The sequence below is a fragment of the Mirounga angustirostris genome, unplaced genomic scaffold (assembly GCF_029215605.1).
Source record: "Mirounga angustirostris isolate CCGP_5_RB_7025 unplaced genomic scaffold, mMirAng1.0.hap1 SCAF_5, whole genome shotgun sequence".
Taxonomy (NCBI): Eukaryota; Metazoa; Chordata; class Mammalia; order Carnivora; family Phocidae; genus Mirounga; species Mirounga angustirostris.
Window position 1 is genome coordinate 170254631 of NW_026991713.1, and position 16652 is coordinate 170271282.

A 16652-nucleotide genomic window follows, 5' to 3' on the forward strand; every position below is an offset into this window, starting at 1 on the left:
GGGGCGGGCTCTGCGTGATGGCGTCACGGGGCGGGGCCTCCGGCGCGGGAAGAGGCGGCGGGAGAATGGAGGTGCGGGAGAGCGGTGGTGGCGCCGGCGAGCGCGGGGCCCAGGAGCCTGCCCCCGCCTCCAGCAAGGTCTCGGGCAGCGCCGGCCACTACGAGCTGCCGTGGTGAGGGCCCAGGCCATGAATGATGGGTGCTCTGGACGTGTGGGTGGGCGAGTTGGCGGGCCGTGGCCCGGGAGACCCTAGGGGCGGGAGCTCGTTCTAGGGGGTCCTTAGCGGAGCAGGAAGCCTCGGGGTGGCATCGAGTAGATTAGTATTTGGAGAGGGCGAGGGACGCGCGTCGTTGACCACCCCCCTCCTGGGGTCAAGAGTGGCAGGTCTGAACTCTGGAAGCGGGATCATGGTCAGAACAGTGCTAATTCTGATCACAGCTGCCCCCTGTGACCACCAACTCGGCTCCTGGCGCTGTGCCTGGGGCTGCTCTGATGGCGGGAAGCGTCGGATGCAGGTTCGGAACTCGGGGTTGTGCGCAGAAGGCGCATCCTGGGTAGCTGAGAGGAGCTGGTGACATGGAAGGTCACCTGCCGCGGGCACAGGTGTGGTGTGGGCGATCCGCTCTGGTCCCTCTGCGCGCGGTTATGGTTTACTCTCCGTCCTCGTGCATGCCCATCCCTCCAGCCCACCCCTCTCCTGAGCAGATACCTAAATGGAGCGCAGTACAGCTTACTGGCACATCCACAGCAGCCCTGGTCAGTCCCCCAGCTACTAGCCCCTTGAGTCCATTGACAGCCCTGGAAATGAGGCTGGTCCCAATTGAGATGGGCTGTAAGTGTACAAAATACACCGGATTTCCAGGACTTAGTATATATAAAAAAACCTCATTCGTAATTGTTATATTGATGACATGTTGAAAATGATAATATTAGGTTCAATAAATTCTTAGGAAAATTAACTTTCACCTATTTTCTTTTTACTTTTTTTTTAAACATTTTTACTCATTTGTTTGAGAGAGAGAAAGCATGTGCGCACAAACAGGGTGGGGGGTGCTCAATCCCAGGATCCTGAGATTATGACCTGAGCCGAAGGCAGACGCCTAACGGACTGACCCACCCAGGCGCCCCTCTTTTTACATTTTAATGTGGCCACCAGCAAGTGTAAAATTACGTATGTGGTTTGCGTTACATTTTTTATGTATGACACTACTTTGAATGCTTAGGATATTTTATTATACAAAACACACTCTGGTGTCATGAGCTTCCATTTGATAGGGAAAGACTAAAGAACAAACCAGGAGATAAGTAGTATATTTGATGATGACAGGTGGCATCGGGTAAATGACTCTGGTGGTCAGGGAAGGCCTTTGATGAGATGATATTTCAACAAAGACGGCAACTCAGGGAGTGAGCCAAGTGGCAATGTGGAGAAAGCTTTCAGGCAGGGGGAGCCCCTATGGAGGCCCTGGAGGAGGAGCATGTTTGCCATGTTCAAAGTCTAGCTCAGATTTCAGTGCCTGACATTCCTAGGTGCTGATTCCACAGCCCTTGGTTTATATAACCAGTTTAGCACTGTAGGAGGATTTGCTAAGCTCTCTGTGCTTGCTGATAGGGAAGGCCTTTAGAACAAGAACCATGTCTTGCTCCTTTCTGTACCTTCCACTTTCCTCCCCCTAAGATCTCAAACTCCTTATACAGTGCTCGGCACCTGGAAAGGACTAAGTATGAACAAGAAATGAGTAGCAACAAGCATGCTCCATCTGCTGGTCTTGGAGGAGAATTCTATTTACTGTAGGATGTGGCAAACAAGCTTCTTTGCATGTAGCTGCTTCTGGAGCAGAACCAGGCCCTGTAGAGAGTGCAAGCTGAGGGTAACTCAGAGAGTATAATAAAGGGCAGAGGAAGTGCTGATTGCAAATCTACTGCCACTTCTGTTTTCAGCTAAAGAAAGTCATTTGCTCACAGCATCGCTTGCTTTTATTCGTTTAAAAAGAGAAGTATTGGGGCGCCTGGGTGGCCCAGTCGATTGAGCATCTGACTCATGGTTTTGGCTCAGGTCGTGATGTCAGGGTCATGGCAGCGGGCTCCGAGTTGGGCTGTGCGCTCAGCGGGGAGTCTGCTCGAAGGTTCTCTCCCTCTGAGAGAGAGAAGTATTCATCTGAGTAAGCCACTAGCCTGTCCACACTTCCCATAGCCTCATAGGATCACAGGGCAGGCCTGTGGTTTCTGTCTAGCCAGCCCTGCAGTGCACCTGCCATCAGTCACAGAAACTGGCAGGTAAGGGACAAGAAGGGGGCTCGGTTGCACTCGTGTCTGTCAGATCAGACGTCAGTGCTTCGTGTGCTGAGCTTCTGTTGTGACGGGCAAACCGTGCGGCCGCCCAGCGGCACAGCGCTCCAGATGGCCCGCTCTGGCCCCTCTCCAGCAAAAACAGGTGCATCTCGGCTGTGGCCGGTTTAAAGCCCTCGGTGTACAGTTCTTAAGCACTTAACTTTTCAAATGGCCCTTGGGTTACCTCTTCGAATTTAAAACCTGCAACATTTACTATATTTAAATTGCCTGTGTATAATTTTCTGACAGCTCTCGGGATTGCCCTTTAGGGCTTGCTCTTGGGAGCGTGACAATAGTTACGTCACCATCTTTATGCGTTTTCTTAAAAACAGGGTTGAAAAATATAGGCCAGTAAAGTTGAATGAAATTGTCGGGAATGAAGACACGGTGAGCAGGCTGGAGGTGAGTGATTTTTTTTTTTTTTTAATATTTTATTTATTTATGACAGAGAGAGAGTACAAGCAGGGGGAGCAGCAGGCAGAGGGAGGGGGAGAAGCAGGCTCTCCGCTGAGCAGGGAGCCTGACGCGGGGCTCGATGCCAGGATCCTGGGATCATGGCCTGAGCCGAAGGCAGACGCTTAACTGACTGAGCCACCGAGGCACCCCTGATTTTTTTTTTTTTCTAAGAGATGATCCTACGTCACATTATGTGGTTTTGACAAGCTCGAGGGAGGCATTTGGAGGAAGCCGGCCAAGATAGTGAGGGGTGGAGTGAGCCATGAATTCCGAAGAATTGAGGGATTGAGAGCCAGTCAGTTTGGAGAAGACTAGAAACTGTAGTGGTTAACTTCGCATGTTTGAGGCACTGGCTTATTGGAGAAGGGTTCTCTGACCTATGATTCTAGAGCTGGGATGGCAAACCTTTTCTGTAAAGGCCGACTAGTAGATACCTTAGGCTTTGTAAACTGTATAATGTCTTTGTCCAATATTCTTAATTTTTTAAACAATCCTTTAGAATCATAAAAATCATTCTTAGCTAGGGGGCTTATAAAAACAGGCCCCAAGGCGCCTGGGTGGCACAGTCCGCTGAACATCCGACTCTCGGTTTCCGCTCAGATCATGATCTCAGGGTCATGGGAAGTCTGCTTGGGATTTTCTCCCTCTCCCTCTGCCCCTTTCGCTTGTATTCTCTCTCTCTGAGATAAATAAATCTTAAAAAAAACCCAAAAAAACAAACCAGGACTCAGGCTGGATTACCCCCCCTCTTCCCGCCAACACCCCTCCACCATGGTTTGCCAACCCCCGCCTAGAGGGACCGAGTGACAGGGCATAGCCGTCTTCAGGACGACAGGACCAGGAGTGAGTAGAAGTGTGCACCATATGGCAAGCTTTGGAATCCTAGCCCTGGAGGTCTTTAGGCAGAATCTAGAAGCCCAGCTTTTGAGACATGATGGAGGCAGTCTCTGCAGTAATGGGGACTTAGATTCTAACAGCTACCAAGGTATTTGTTTTACAAATCAGTTCATTTTACAAATATTTGCGGGCCAGATATGGTGCGGTGTTAGGAGCTGTTGATATAACGGTGAACAAAATAGACACGACCCCTGCCTGTGTGGGCTTTAGTCTCACAGGGGCCAAAGTCAACAGGTCGTGTGATGAGCACTGTGACAGAGGCAGAACGGGGTGCTGTGGAAGCACATGGGGGGGTCATGTTAACGTGTTCACAGTATCTTAGTTCTCAGATGGAAGAAGGGACAGCAAAGCTAAGTAAGTGGGAGTTAGCCAGACTTGGGGGGCCAGGAGCAGAGGGAGGGAAGGCAGCAGGAATAGCATGTGCAAAGGCCCAGAGGTGAGAGGGCTTAGCTTGTTGGCGGGGGCGGGGGGCGCGCAAGGGTTATGTCATCTGATTGGAATACAGAGTAGGGCTTTCCAGACATTAATATGTGTATGAATTGCTTGGGGATCTTGTTAAAAATGCAGATCCTGATCCAGGGAGTGGGGCCAGAGTCTGCATTTCTGCCTCGCTCCCGGGGGATGCTGATGCTGCGGGTCCATGGAGCCCACAGCGTAACAAGGCTGTAGAGTGTGTGTACTGGGGTGTGAGAAATGAGCTGGTGAGGTGGGTAGGGCCTCCTGAGCCCTGTTTGAGTTAGGGCTCACAGGGCAGGAAGGAGTCATCCAAGGGCTTCCATCAGGTACAAATGTTTTAATAGCTGGGGCGTTCTAGAAAGTTGGTTGTGGTTACAGTAGGGAAAATACATGGGTGTGGGGCAGGATTAGAGGCCAGGAGACCAGTTAATGGCCAGGGTAGGGTTGATGGCATCGAGGGCCCAAGTGAGGGGAAGCACGGGTGGGCCCTTGGGTGGGTATGAGGGGGAATGAGGAATTCGGTTCGGAATATGCGAAGGGGAGAGTTCCGTGGGGCATCCACATGGAGAAATCTGTGGCCACGTCACCACAGGGGCCTGTGTGGCTGGGGAGGAGGCTTGGCGCCTCGGGTCTACAGAGTAACCAGTTCTGATGCCCCTTTCTTCCTCCAGGTCTTTGCAAGAGAAGGGAACGTGCCCAATATTATCATTGCTGTAAGTCCCTGGTCCTGGGCCCCTTGGAGGTCCTGGAGCCTCACTTTCCCTCCCTCCCAAGAGCCTAAGTGCTCAGAGCTTCCTTGTTGGAGAGGCCCATGGTCACCAGAGCCCTTGCCGCTCCCCTTGGCAGAGGGAAGCATTCTGCCCCAGTTGGTCGGGAGGCCTCTGGGTGGGTGGCTGTGTTGATTCGATGTGTACTCTGGGTTGCGGAGGAGGTTCGGAGGGGAGGTGAGCGCAAACAGTGGGGAGCAGGAACTCAGGAGCTAAAGGCAAGCTCATTCTGTCGGCCTCAAGCCCTTGCCGTCTCCTCCCTAGGGCCCCCCCGGAACCGGCAAGACTACAAGCATCCTGTGTTTGGCACGCGCCCTGCTGGGCCCAGCATTCAAGGATGCTGTTTTGGAGCTCAATGCCTCCAATGACAGGTACACCTGGGAGTTTGGACTGTGTGAAGGGTGGCGAGTGTTTGAAGTTTGAGTTGTCATAGAAACCGCCTTTTTGCAATTCTGTGTTGTACTTGGGGTTTGTCTCGCCAGCTCTGTGTTTTCCTTTGATCCTTCCCCGTGAACGAGAATGGGCGTCACTTCCCTGTCCGAGTGGCAGCGTAAGCACTGACTTGCTGGTTTCCTTTTTTTTTTTTAAATGAAGGTGTTTTTTGTTTTTTTAAAGATTTATTTATTTTAAAGGGAGAGATAGAGTGCATATGCACACGTGCGTGCAGGAGAGGGGCAGATGGAGAGAGAATCTTTTTTTTTTTTTTTTTAAGATTTTATTTATTTGCGAGAGAGAGAATGAGAGACAGAGAGCATGAGAGGGAGGAGGGTCAGAGGGAGAAGCAGACTCCCTGCCGAGCAGGGAGCCCGATGCGGGACTCGATCCCGGGACTCCAGGACCATGACCTGAGCCGAAGGCAGTCGCTTAACCAGCTGAGCCACCCAGGCGCCCTGGAGAGAGAATCTTAAGCAGACTCCCCGCCGAGCGTGGAGCCTGATGCGGGGCTTGATCCCACCACCGTGAGACCACAACCTAAGCCGAAACCAAGAATTGGACGCTCAACCGACTGCGCCACCCAGGCACCCCTTTAATGAAAATTTTAAAAATTATTTTTAATTGTGGTAAAATACACATACCATAAGATGTACCATCCTCAGCATTTTTAAGTGCACTGTTCAGCGGTGTCACACGCATTCCCATTTCATTTGCGGAACTGAAACTGCATATCCATGAAACAATAACTTTCTGTTTCCCCCTCTCCCCAGCCCCGGCAACCACCATCCTACTTTCTGTTTCTATGAATCTGACTCCTCTAGGGACCTCACCTAAGTGGAATCGTCCAGTATTTGTCTTCTTGTAACTGGCCTACTTCACGCAGCATAATGCTCTCAAAGTTCTTCATGTTGGAGCAGGTGTCAGAATGCCCTTCCTTCCTAAGGCTGAATCGTGTCCCCCTGTGTGGAGAGACCACCACAGTTTGCTTATCTGTTCATCTGTTTTGGACCCTGGCGTTGCTTTCATCTTTTGGCTGCTGTGAATCGTGAATCATGCTCACACGAACGGGGCTGTACAAATAGCTCTCTGAGACCCTGCTTCACGTATCTCGGACACATACTCAGGAATGGGATGGCTGGATTATTTTTGGTAATTCTGTTTAATTTTCTGAGGAAGCGCTGTCTTCCCCGGCGGCTGTGCCACTTGATGGGCTCACTGACAGTGCGCAATTTCCCCACATCCGCACCAGCACTCGTTTTCTGTGTTTGCTGGCAGTGGTGGGCATCCTGATGGGCGGGAGGTGCTGTTCCCTCTTCAGATAAAACCAGTAGAGGACTAAGAAATGAGGAACCGTTGAATAAAATGTCTGCAGAGTCTGCCTTCGGTGATTCCTTAAGGATGTGGGTCTCAGCGCCTTACTGTTTTCCGGGTTTCGAAGAGCCACACAGACCTGAAACAGAAAATGCCCTTCGTAGGCAACTACCTGCTCATCCGCTGTCATGAACGAGCCTGGGAGTGACCCATTTTGTAAACGCTGATTCCAGACGTCAAATACAAATAGGTTCCAGCTTACTGTTACTTCTTGTTATACTCACCCTTGACTCATCAAACTATTTTTTTTTTCAAAGATTTTATTTATTTATTTGAGAGAGAGAATGAGATAGAGAAAGAGAACATGAGAGGGGGAGGGTCAGAGGGAGAAGCAGACTCCCCGCCGAGCAGGGAGCCCGATGTGGGACTCGATCCAGGGACTCCAGGATCATGACCTGAGCCGAAGGCAGTCGCTTAACCAACTGAGCCACCCAGGCGCCCAAGACTTTAACGTTTTGTGGGTTTTTTTTTTAGCATAGTTGGGAATAATTGAGAAGGAACAAGGAAATGGTCACTAGGATGATGACATTGCCATTTCGTTTCAAGATACAGGAAGAATAAGGTCACTGAGACCTCGTGATGTATTTCAGATTATCCAAGGGTCCAGTGAACTCGCAGGGTAATTGCAAGATAAAATGACTCTCATGCTGTCAGAAGGAATAAGTACATTTTATCTTTTTTGGGGGGGGGGGGGGGAGGACCTCCACAAAGGAATAAAAGTAATGCAGCGTCAATCCTTATACATAGTTAGAATTGCCCCGGAAACCTAAAAACTAAAATTGTGTGTGTGGTGGTGTTCCGGGGGTTAGAAGCCCCCCGAAGGTACGTGGATGTGTCTGGGAAGGTGACAGTACAGTGACACCTTGTCGTTTCAGGGGCATCGATGTGGTGCGGAACAAAATCAAAATGTTTGCCCAGCAGAAGGTCACGCTTCCCAAAGGGCGGCACAAGATCATCATCCTGGATGAAGCAGACAGGTAGAGCACTTGGCCAAGCACACACGGACCTCGATTTCTCAGTCTCTTGTCAGGCTTTGTTAAAGCAGAAGCTCTCTCCCCTCTGCACTTTTGTGCCAGACCAGCTTATCACATCTTCCAAAAGCCAATTTAACAGGCGCCTGAGTCTTACCCCTTATCTTTGTTAAGTAACTTACAAACATTTGTAGAAGACAGTGTCGGTTAATGGGTTCGTTCCAGCTTCCCGTGGATGACTTGAATGATATCTCTCTTTATTGTGGTGAAATACACACGACATAAAATTTACCATTTTAACCATGTCTTTAAAAAAATATTTTATTTATTAGAAAGACAGGGAGGGAGGGAAGGAGCACGAGTGGGGGGAGGGGCGGAGGGCGAGGGAGAAGCAGACTCCCCGCTGAGCAGAGAACCCCACAGATGCAGGGCTCGGTCCCAGGGCCCCGGGACCATGACCTGGACTCGAGGGTGCCCAGGCTCTCTGGGGAGGGATTTGTGTCCAGGGGGCCCTGGGTTCCAGTTGCAAACTGCCCCCGTGTGTTTTTCTTTTTCAGCATGACTGATGGAGCCCAGCAAGCCTTGAGGAGAACCATGGAAATCTACTCCAAAACGACTCGCTTTGCTCTTGCTTGTAATGCTTCAGATAAAATCATAGGTGAGAGTCAGCTCTAGGTGGCTTGGGGTCCACCCGTGGTGCTCACGTTGGCTCTTTAGCCACAGAAGAGTAGGGGCTTTTTGATTGCCTACCACGGGCTGAGCACTAGAGAATCTACTTTTTCTTTTAATCTTATATAATTCTACGTGAAGGTATTCTTAGCTCCACGTTAGAGAGGAGAAAACTGGAGCTCAGAGAGGTTGAGTACTTTGCCCAGAGTCACACAGCACATGGAAGAGCTGGGACTGGAACCCCGATTCTGTCGGGCTCTTGCTCTATCGCGGGCACACGTGACACTTCGATGTCCTTTGTACAGTGTCATGGTCACGGCCTTGCCGCAGACGTGCGCCTGCACTTTGTGTGTGCGCTGGGCATTTGGCACACACTCGTCTGTACACGGGGCTTTGTCATCACCAGGGACTGCCTCCCCTGTTGCAGGCTCACCCATCAGTCCGCTCGGACCCAGCACCTGTCCCTCCGTCCCCTGAAGTCTTGTCTGCTTCCTCACTCCTTTGCCCCCCTCCTGTCTCAGCTTCCTGCTGGTTTGCACTTTCTTCCCTTTTTGATACCCATGGCAGACCCAGTCCTGCTTTGTTTCTTTCTTTCTTTTTTTTTAATGAGATTCGAGAATGATTTCTTTTTTTTCTTTTTAAAGATTTTTATTTTTTTTTAATTTATTCATGAGAGGCAGAGAGAGAGAAAGGCAGAGGCAGAGGGAGAAGCAGGCTCCCCGTGGCGCAGGGAGCCCGATGCGGGGCTCAATCCCGGGACCCCGGGATCATGACCTGAGCTGAAGGCAGACGCCCAATCGACTGAGCCACCCAGGCGCCCTCCCGCTTTGTTTCCTTCTCACCATTTCTCACCCCTCTCTTGCATCACACCCACACTGCTAACCCCCAGCCTGTGTGAGCTCAGCCCTGGGACTCGCCCTTCCACACCCAGGCCACAGTCGCAGCTACAGACTGGCGTGTGGCCAGCCACGCTGTGCCGTGTGGTCCCGGTTCCCAGCCTCGGCGGGCTTGCCATGGCACCAGGAACCCTTCGTGTCCTTCCACCTGCACCAGATGCTCATTTCTTTTTTTTTTTCTACTTTTTTTTTTTTAAGATTTTATTTATTTATTTGACAGAGAGAGACACAGCGAGAGAGGGAACACAAGCAGGGGGAGTGGGAGAGAGAGGAGCAGGCTTCCCGCCGAGCAGGGAGCCCGATGCGGGGCTCGATCCCAGGACCCTGGGATCATGACCTGAGCCGAAGGCAGACGCTTAACGACTGAGCCACCTAGGCGCCCCAGAAATAAAATCTTTAAAAAAATAAATTCTGTGAACTCTGGAGTGCCTGGCTGGCTCAGTCAGAAGAGCATGTGATTCTTGATCTCAGCGTTGTGAGTTTGAACCCCACATTGGGTGTAGAGACTACTTAAAAAATAATAATAATACTAAATTCTGGGGCGCCTGGGTGGCTCAGTCATTAAGCGTCTGCCTTCAGCTCAGGTCATGATCCCAGGGTCCTGGGATCGAGCCCCGCATCGGGCTCCCTGCTCAGTGGGAAGCCTGCTTCTCCCTCTGCCACTCCCCCTGCTTGTGTTTCTGCTCTCGCTAGCTCTCTCTCTGTCAAATAGATAAATCTTTAAAAAAAATAATAATAATAATAATAAACTCTGCGAACTTAGCTTCCGGTGTTCTGCACAAGAGGAAAATCTGCTAAAGGAAACTTCTAGTGTAGCTGGAACATTAATTGCTTTTATCTTATCTTGTGCTGATAAGCCAAATACGTAATTGAGGGTCTTGGTGGAGATTCCTGATTTCAGATAGGTTGAAATGGACTAACTCTTAGGACTCCCCGGTTTCTTTAATGCACATAAACTTAGAGGAGTGCACTCCTTGAAAGTGCGTGTGAGCACAGAGGATGGAACACAGAGCAGATGGGGGCTTGGAGATCAAGGAGAAGCTGTTGTCACAGTCTAAAAGGAGTGTCAGGGGCAGCTTCCAGAATTCTGCATCCGTCTCTCTAGTGGCTCTCTGCCCAGGCCAGAGTCAGAATGTCCTGTGGAGCCTCAGAGAAACCCTGCACATGTCCCTGCTCACCCTGGACCGGCCGGGTGGGGACACCCAGCACACACGGTGACCGGGAGCCCAGCACCCACTCACCTGCGGGCTGTGGCACGTGGGTGTCTCGATCCTGGAGGGTCTTTTCCCCTTCTGGAAGCCGAGGCTAGCTAAGGCCATCGGGGCAGTGCTGGGCAGGCTTACTGGTTGAGGCTTTGAGCTAGCGGAGGGCACCGGCTGGGGAGGGAGCTGTCGGTGCCCTCGTGGCTGGTGCGTGTCCCGCGCAGCGGCTTCCTAGCACGCGGGGCTGTCGGGGATGCGCCGGCCTCTGCGCGGCGCCTCACCCTTCTGTCCCTGTCAGAGCCCATTCAGTCCCGCTGCGCAGTCCTCCGCTACACGAAGCTGAGCGACACCCAGGTCCTCGCCCGGCTGCTGACAGTGCTGGAGCAGGAGAAGGTGCCCTACACCGACGACGGCCTGGAAGCTGTCATCTTCACGGCGCAGGGGGACATGCGGCAGGTGCGTGCCGTCGGGGCCCCTCGGCGCCCACCTCCTGGGCCACGTGCGCCTCGTTCTGTGCGGGGGAGGCTGCGCAGAGACCATGAACCCCGCTCACTGGGGCCTTGGGCTGGCCGAAGACAGACCCGGGAGGAGGGGGCTCCGCTTGGACTCGGGGGGTTGGGGTGGGGTGCTCAGGACTGAAAATCGCCCCCAACGCACACTTGATTCTCCACAGGCGCTGAACAACGTGCAGTCGACTTTCTCGGGGTTCGGCTTTATTAACAGCGAGAACGTGTTCAAGGTACAGGAGCTGCTGGGGCCCCTGTGCCCCGCGCAGAATTGGGAGGGTCTCGGGAGCGCCCCCGCGCGTGGGGAAGTGGAAGTGCTCCGCGCCCCAAAGGACCTCACGCTGCGCCGCACCCCAGGGCTCTCCGATCTGGTGGCAGAGGACGCAGGCTCCCCGCTGCCCCCTCCCCGGGATGGTCCCACTGCTGGGAGGCAGGAGGGGACGCTGAGCCCCTGCTCCCTGCCTCCCACACCCACCAAGCTGAAGGACGAAGTTTCCCACTCTCCCACATTGGCCAAGGCTTTTTTTTCTGGGAACGCTTTTGAAAAGGGGCTGCCCCATCCTAACAACTTGGCTCTTTTGGAGGCCAGTTAGTTTCCCCCTTATTTGGGGGTAAAAACTGGGTAGGGCTGCCCATGCGTTCAGACCAGAGCTGTTTCTTAGCAAGTTTGTTTGGGTAAAGAAAGCTGTGTGGAAAGCCTGTTTCGGCCCTGGTGGTGACTGTGTTTTCAGGGACACTCCAGGAACTTGCTTAGTTTCCTCTGGATAGTTCAGGCTCTGAGCCATCCTGGAGCAGACCTTCCAGGGCTCTGGAAAGCAGGATTTCTGGGGGAAGTTAACTGAGCTGGGAAGAGAAGTCCTAGGGCACTTGGGGCTGTGGGAAAGAGCAGAAGGCTCCTTCAGAAGTTGTAAACGTGGTTGGGGGCGCCTGGGTGGCTCAGTAGAGTGCTGACTCTTGATCTCAGGTCTTGATAGGGTTGTGAGTTCGAGCCCGGCGTCGGGCATGGACACTACTTAAAAAAAAGAAGAAGTCGAAGTTTTAAATGTGGGTCCCGGGGTGGAGGGTGGAACGCGGACTCCAGGCCAGTGGAGGGAGGGGCCGGGGGGGCAGCCCCAGGCTCGGGGACACCTGTTCCTCTTCATGCTGACATGCTGGCGTCGGGGGGAGTCTGTCCCTGGAAAGCCAGTTTCTATTCCAGGTGGGAGGCTGGTCGAGTTCGTAAGTGGATTGTGAGTGGTTCTGGGCAAGCGGTCCTCCGAGTGTGGGGCTGACAGCTTTTCAGAGGACAAGAGATTCCCGTGGGCCCTTGTTCACTCCGCTCGTGCTTGGGCAATCTGTAACCACGGTGTCCGAACTTCCTCCCCAGTGAGGAAGGTTGACGCCACACTCTGGTGACGCGTTTGGTAGTGAGAGGGGCGTTCCCAAGCCTGGTTCTGTTTGCCGGGGAATTCGATGGGAAAAGCCCGCTGAGCGGTTGGTTACGCTGGTGTGTCGGGGCTCCTCCTCAGGTGGGCCCCTCAGCTGCTGACAGGCCTCTCTTTTCGGTTTGCTCAGGTCTGCGACGAGCCCCACCCCTTGCTGGTGAAGGAGATGATCCAGCACTGCGTGAACGCCAACATCGATGACGCCTACAAGGTTTGCGTCCCTCCTCCTCCCTGACTCGGGGGGAGACTTTGCTTCTTCGGCAGTGCAGAGGGGGTCTGTCTGTGTGCTGGGGACTTCGCTCACATGCACTGCTCCCCTCGATTCTTGCTTGGAATGAGGCCAGGAGCTAGGTACACACCAGAGGAAGAAACGGATTCCGGGAGGCTGGATTCCTTGGTCTGAATCACACTGCTGACAAGCACTCAACCTGCAATTCAGAGTCATGTCCTTGTCCTATAATTATATCCTCCACAAGGGAACTTGGTCCACCCAAGAGCTGAGGAAAGACCAGCCCAACTCCTTACGTTTCCATGATGCCATCTGTGTCTGCCAAGGGACACTTTGCCCTCCGTCCCCCTGAGGAACATGGGAACGGCGTTCAGGGACCCAGTGGTCCCTGGTCATCTGGGAGAAGCAGGACCCAGGGCTTCCAGCCTCGTTATGGAGCCTGGTCCCATGTGCACATTCCAGGGGGCATCATCACAGTTCAGGTGACCCTCAGGTCCACAAGGGTGGCAATGGTATGATTTAAGGCCACTGGCCTGGTCCCACCCAGTTTCCCTCCCCCTGCTCCCACCAAACTAGGCCGAAGTGGACTGGGTTTATGGCAGGGCCAGATGTAACTCAAAACCAAAGGGCGAGGCGGGGAGACCAAGGCAGAGACCCAGACACAGGGCCCAAAGGTAGCCTTCAGATTTAGGGACACAGAGCTTCCATGCCCCCTGCATCCGCCCCGAGATGCTATGGCAAAGGCAAAACAGCTGATCCCAGACCCCGCCGTCTGAGTGGGCTGGGTGGGATTGGAACTGGGGCCTGTGGTTGAGACCCGGCAGGAGGCTGAGAGGACTCTGCTCGGTGGAGATCTGGTGGAAGCTAGGCCTGCAGGGGGGCCTCTTCCCCTTGGGTGCTCACTGGCATGATTAATACCGTTTTTTTAGGAGCCTTGGATAAAGACACTACATGGGTGCCATAGGAGACCATGCAAAACATTTTAAAGATTTTGTTTTTATTTATAAGAGAGAGAGAGAAAGAGGGTGCGAGCGGGCAGGGGGAAGAGCAGAGGGAGAGAGGGACAAGCAGACTCTGCGCTGAGCTCAGAGCCTGACATGGGGCTTGATCTCAGAACCCTGAGAACATGATCTGAGCCGAAACCCAGAGTCTGGCGCTTAACCGACTGCGCCCCCCCAGGTGCCCCTTACCACGCAGTACATTTTAAAACATTGGCGATGTTGGGGCGCTTGACTGGCTCAGCCCGTAGCGCATGTGACTCTTAATCTCAGGAGCCTGAGTTCAAGCACCACATTGGGCATGGAGCCTGCTGTAGTAAAAAAAATTAAAAAAAAAAAAAAGAATAGGGCGCCTGGGTGGCTCAGACGGTTAAGCGTCTGCCTTCGGCTCAGGTCATGATCCCAGGGTCCTGGGATCGAGTCCCGCATTGGGCTCTCTGCTCCTTGGGAGCCTGCTTCTCCCTCTGCCTCTCTCTCTGTCTCTCATGAATAAATAAATAAAATCTTTAAAAAAAAAAAAAGAATAAATAAAAAAATAAAACATTTGTGATGTCATCTCTCCCTGTTGGGAAACTCCAGTGACCCCCAGGCAGGCTGGATGGCTGGGTTGCCAAGGGTGATCTGTCTGCTCCCTGCTGTGTGACAGACCCAAGACGGGTGTGGCTTCACCCTTGTCCCCTCTCCACCCCCCCCCATACCCTTGTCACCCAGTGTATCTTCCTCTGTCTAGATTCTCGCTCACCTGTGGCATCTTGGCTATTCGCCAGAAGACATCATTGGCAACATTTTTCGAGTGTGTAAAACCTTCCAAATAGCAGAGTACTTGAAACTGGAGTTTATCAAGGTCAGTGAGGGTGTAACAATGTCTCTCCTGGGGAGCGTGGGCCACGTTGCGGTCTCTTCGTGTGGCTCCCAGGCCTGGCCCCCGGAAGGTGCCCAGTGAGTGTGCCACCGCCGGATCGTCCTGGGGTGGGAGTTGGTTTCAGCCTGTTTTGCCAGTCAGCGGCCTGCAGTTCCTCAGGGTGGCTCTCTTCACTCAAGATTTGTTTGCTTGTTTACCCTTAAGTTCAGGTTGATTGAGGTATAATCTACAGAGAGTAAAATGCACCTCTCAGGTGCCTTCTGTTGACTGGTGTTCAGTCTTGTCAAGGTCGGAACAGCTCGATAATTCCCCCGCCCCCTAAATGCATGTGCCCCTCGGTAGTCGGTCAGCTCCTCCCCCAGCAGCCAGAAACCACCGCTTTGTTTTCTCTTTGGGGGGACACCATTTTCCGGAAGGTTGTCCTATGGACATGACAGCAGAATCAAGGAGATGGTAGCCTTTTGAGTCCGCCTAGCTTAACGCACTTCGGCTTTGTTCATGCTGTCGCATCTGTTGGTGGGTCGTTCCTCTTCTTTGCCGAGCAGCGAACCACGGTTTGTGTGTTCACCACCTGAAGGACGCCGGGGGGGGGGGGGTCTTGGTTTTGGTGACGATTAGTGAGACCACTATAAACATTTGCGCATGCGAATCGGTGTGAACGTAAGTTTTTATTTTTCTCGGGCAACTTCCCAGGAGGTAGGATTGCTTGTTCTAATGGTCAGGGTATGTTTAACTTTATAAGAAACTGCCAAACCGATTTCTGAAGCGGCTGTAGATTGTGCATTTCTCCCAGCAGTGTGTGAGCATTCCAGATGCCCCCCCAAGCCTAGCCAGCACTTGCAATGTTCGGTTGATTCTTTTTTTTTTTTAGATTTTATTAGAGAGAGAGTCGGGGGGAGGGGCAGAGGGAGAGGGAATCTCAAGCAGGCTCCATGCCCAGTGCAGAGCCTGATGCGGGGCTCGATCTCACAACCCTGGGAACATGACCTGAGCGGAAACCAAGAGGTGGACGCTCAACATACAGAGCCACCCCGGGCGTCCCCTCAGTTGATTCTGTTAAAGCCATTCTAATAGGTGTGTCGTAGCATCTTCTCCTGGCTTTAACATGCATTTCCCAACAGCTGACGGCGTCGGGCACTTTTGCATGTGCCGATTTGCCATCCATTATCTTTAACGAAGCATCTGTTCAAATCTACCGATTTCTTAATTGGGTCATTTTCTTCTTACTGAGTTTTGAGACTTACTTATATACCCTGGCTTCAGGTCCTCTATCAGACATGTGTTTTATAAATATTTTAATATTTTCTCCAAGCCTGGCTTTTTCTTTTTTTTTTATTTTCTTAACAGTACCTTATAGGGAAATAGCCAAATAGACTGAACTCTAAACACAACTCAGGACAACTTAGAGTTCCTTTTCCAGCTGAAGTTTGAGTTCATTGTGTCCACTTTAAGTAAACTGGTAGTTTAAGTTAAAAAACATAAAGTCCTCCCTCACTTATTCTTTTTTTAAAGATTTTATTTATTTATTTGACAGAGAGACACACAGTGAGAGAGGGAAGACAAGCAGGGGGAGTGGGAGAGGGAGAAGCAGGCTTCCCCTGAGCAGGGAGCCCGATGCGGGGCTCGATCCCAGGACCCTGGGATCGTGACCTGAGCCGAAGGCAGACCTTAACCGACTGAGCCACCCCGGCGCCCCCCTCCCTCACTTATTAACCAGCTTGACATGTGCTTTGCTTTTCAGGAAATCGGATACACGCATATGAAGATAGCAGAAGGCGTGAACTCCCTCCTGCAGATGGCAGGGCTCCTGGCCAGGCTATGTCAGAAGACAATGGCCCCAGTGGCCAGCTAGCGGGGGAGAACTCGTTGCTCGGGGTGACAGGGGTCCTGAGAGTCCTCGTCCAGGAGAAACAGGAGTCAGCGCCTTCTGATTTGGAAAAAAGGCCGCCCTCGACCGGCATGGGGACACACCTTCCCCTGACACGACCGTGGTCTTCACGCCTCTCCCACATGTGTCTGCAGTCAGCTTCAGCCTCACGGACATGGTGGCAGGGTGACAGGGCCCCAGAGAACCTCAGGGCTTGGCACCCGATCTGGGCACATGTGGCATCTTAGTTAATAAAAACGCTATACGGTTTGGTCGGCGCTAAGGTGGCGTCGCCAGGCCACAAGGAAAGCCAGC

At 52.5% G+C, this 16652-nt stretch overlaps 1 protein-coding gene across 1 annotated transcript; it reads left to right on the forward strand.

Moving 5' to 3' along the window:
- Positions 1-14: 14 nt before the first annotated feature.
- On the forward strand, positions 15-16646 carry RFC2 (replication factor C subunit 2). Its single transcript, XM_045875508.3, has 11 exons — positions 15-172; positions 2664-2733; positions 4812-4853; positions 5172-5278; positions 7589-7690; positions 8242-8342; positions 10750-10907; positions 11125-11190; positions 12512-12592; positions 14339-14452; positions 16212-16646. Exons 1-11 carry the CDS (start codon positions 18-20, stop codon positions 16320-16322), a joined length of 1107 nt encoding a protein of 368 aa, XP_045731464.2. The 5' UTR covers positions 15-17; the 3' UTR covers positions 16323-16646.
- The last annotated feature ends 6 nt before the right edge of the window (positions 16647-16652 follow it).